Consider the following 1,142-nt stretch of genomic DNA (forward strand, 5'->3'; position numbering starts at 1 on the left):
TGTGTGTGTGTGTGTGTGTGTGTGTGTGTGTGTGTGTGTGTGTGTGTGTGCCTTTATTTGTTTTGGCTTGGAGGAGACATACAAGCCAAGAGGAAGGTAGCCAAGATGTGTGTGGAGTGTCAAGTCTCTGTGAAGCTAATGCTTGTCTGTCTTCCTTCCTATGATCTCCAGTCATCAAGCCTCCTTTACGTCACTTCAAACGCCCCGCTTATGCATCTAGCTCCTATGCGCCTTCAGTTCCAAAGAAAACGGATGACCATCCTGCAAGGTACAAGATGCTGGATCAGCGGATCAAAATGAAGAAGATCCAGAACATCTCTCATCACTGGAACAAAAAATAGGGCAAGCCAAGAAGAGAGGGAGTGAGGAAGGGCCTGCCTGTCTTCCTCTCAGCACCAATCAGATGCAAAGGTACACACCAGGGAAGTCATGCAGCTGGCGCTCCTATGACTGACTCTAAGAGGCAAAGTGAAAATTGCTTGAGATTCCCCTTGGTCATTCTTTTATACATACAACAGGCACTGGATCCGGGGGTCAATCCAGACTCCAACAAGGAACTAGTAAATGTTAGATTTGATTTTATTATATTAGTCTTTTAAAGACTTAAGTTGCAACCAAATTAAAATGATATATCTTGCTCAGAAAATAAAATTCTTCCCACTGCCATGTTTTCTAATCCCCAAGAGATGACTTGTCCCTATGCAAACATTGGCTCAATAACTATGAGGGGTAAGAAATGTACTTCTAAAGATAATTTTCCAATTAAAATTATGTTATGTTGTGAAATTAAAATGTAGTTACATCATTTTTCCTTTTGTTATCCTCCTTCCATACCCTCATGTACACATGCCCTTGATCTCCCTCAGAATAATGGCCTCTTGTTTTAATTGTTGATATTATATATATGTATATATACATATATATTAAATTATATATAGCAATTATATATTTATATTCCTAAATATATAAATACAATCTGCTCAGTCCCTATGTTACTTGCATCTGTATGTTTCCAGAACAGACTATTTGGTACTGTGCTCTTCCCTGAGATAAACTAACTTTCCCCCAGTCTCAGCATTCCTTATTTACTTATAGTTCTTTGTCTGTGGTTGTAGCCCTGGGGGATTTCCCTGTTCCATGTT

General features: G+C 39.4%; 1 protein-coding gene across 1 annotated transcript in view; it reads left to right on the forward strand.

The window, feature by feature from the left end:
* The window catches only part of Pde1c (phosphodiesterase 1C), a 280,202-nt gene extending 279,336 nt beyond the window's left edge, over positions 1-866 (forward strand). Inside the window, exon 18 of the mRNA XM_026786001.1 lies at positions 172-866. Coding sequence (XP_026641802.1) covers positions 172-341 — 170 coding nt within the window. The 3' untranslated portion in view covers positions 342-866. The remainder of the gene's footprint in view (positions 1-171) is intronic.
* Positions 867-1,142: the final 276 nt, after the last annotated feature.

This window comes from Microtus ochrogaster, linkage group LG3 (genome assembly GCF_000317375.1).
Source record: "Microtus ochrogaster isolate Prairie Vole_2 linkage group LG3, MicOch1.0, whole genome shotgun sequence".
Taxonomy (NCBI): Eukaryota; Metazoa; Chordata; class Mammalia; order Rodentia; family Cricetidae; genus Microtus; species Microtus ochrogaster.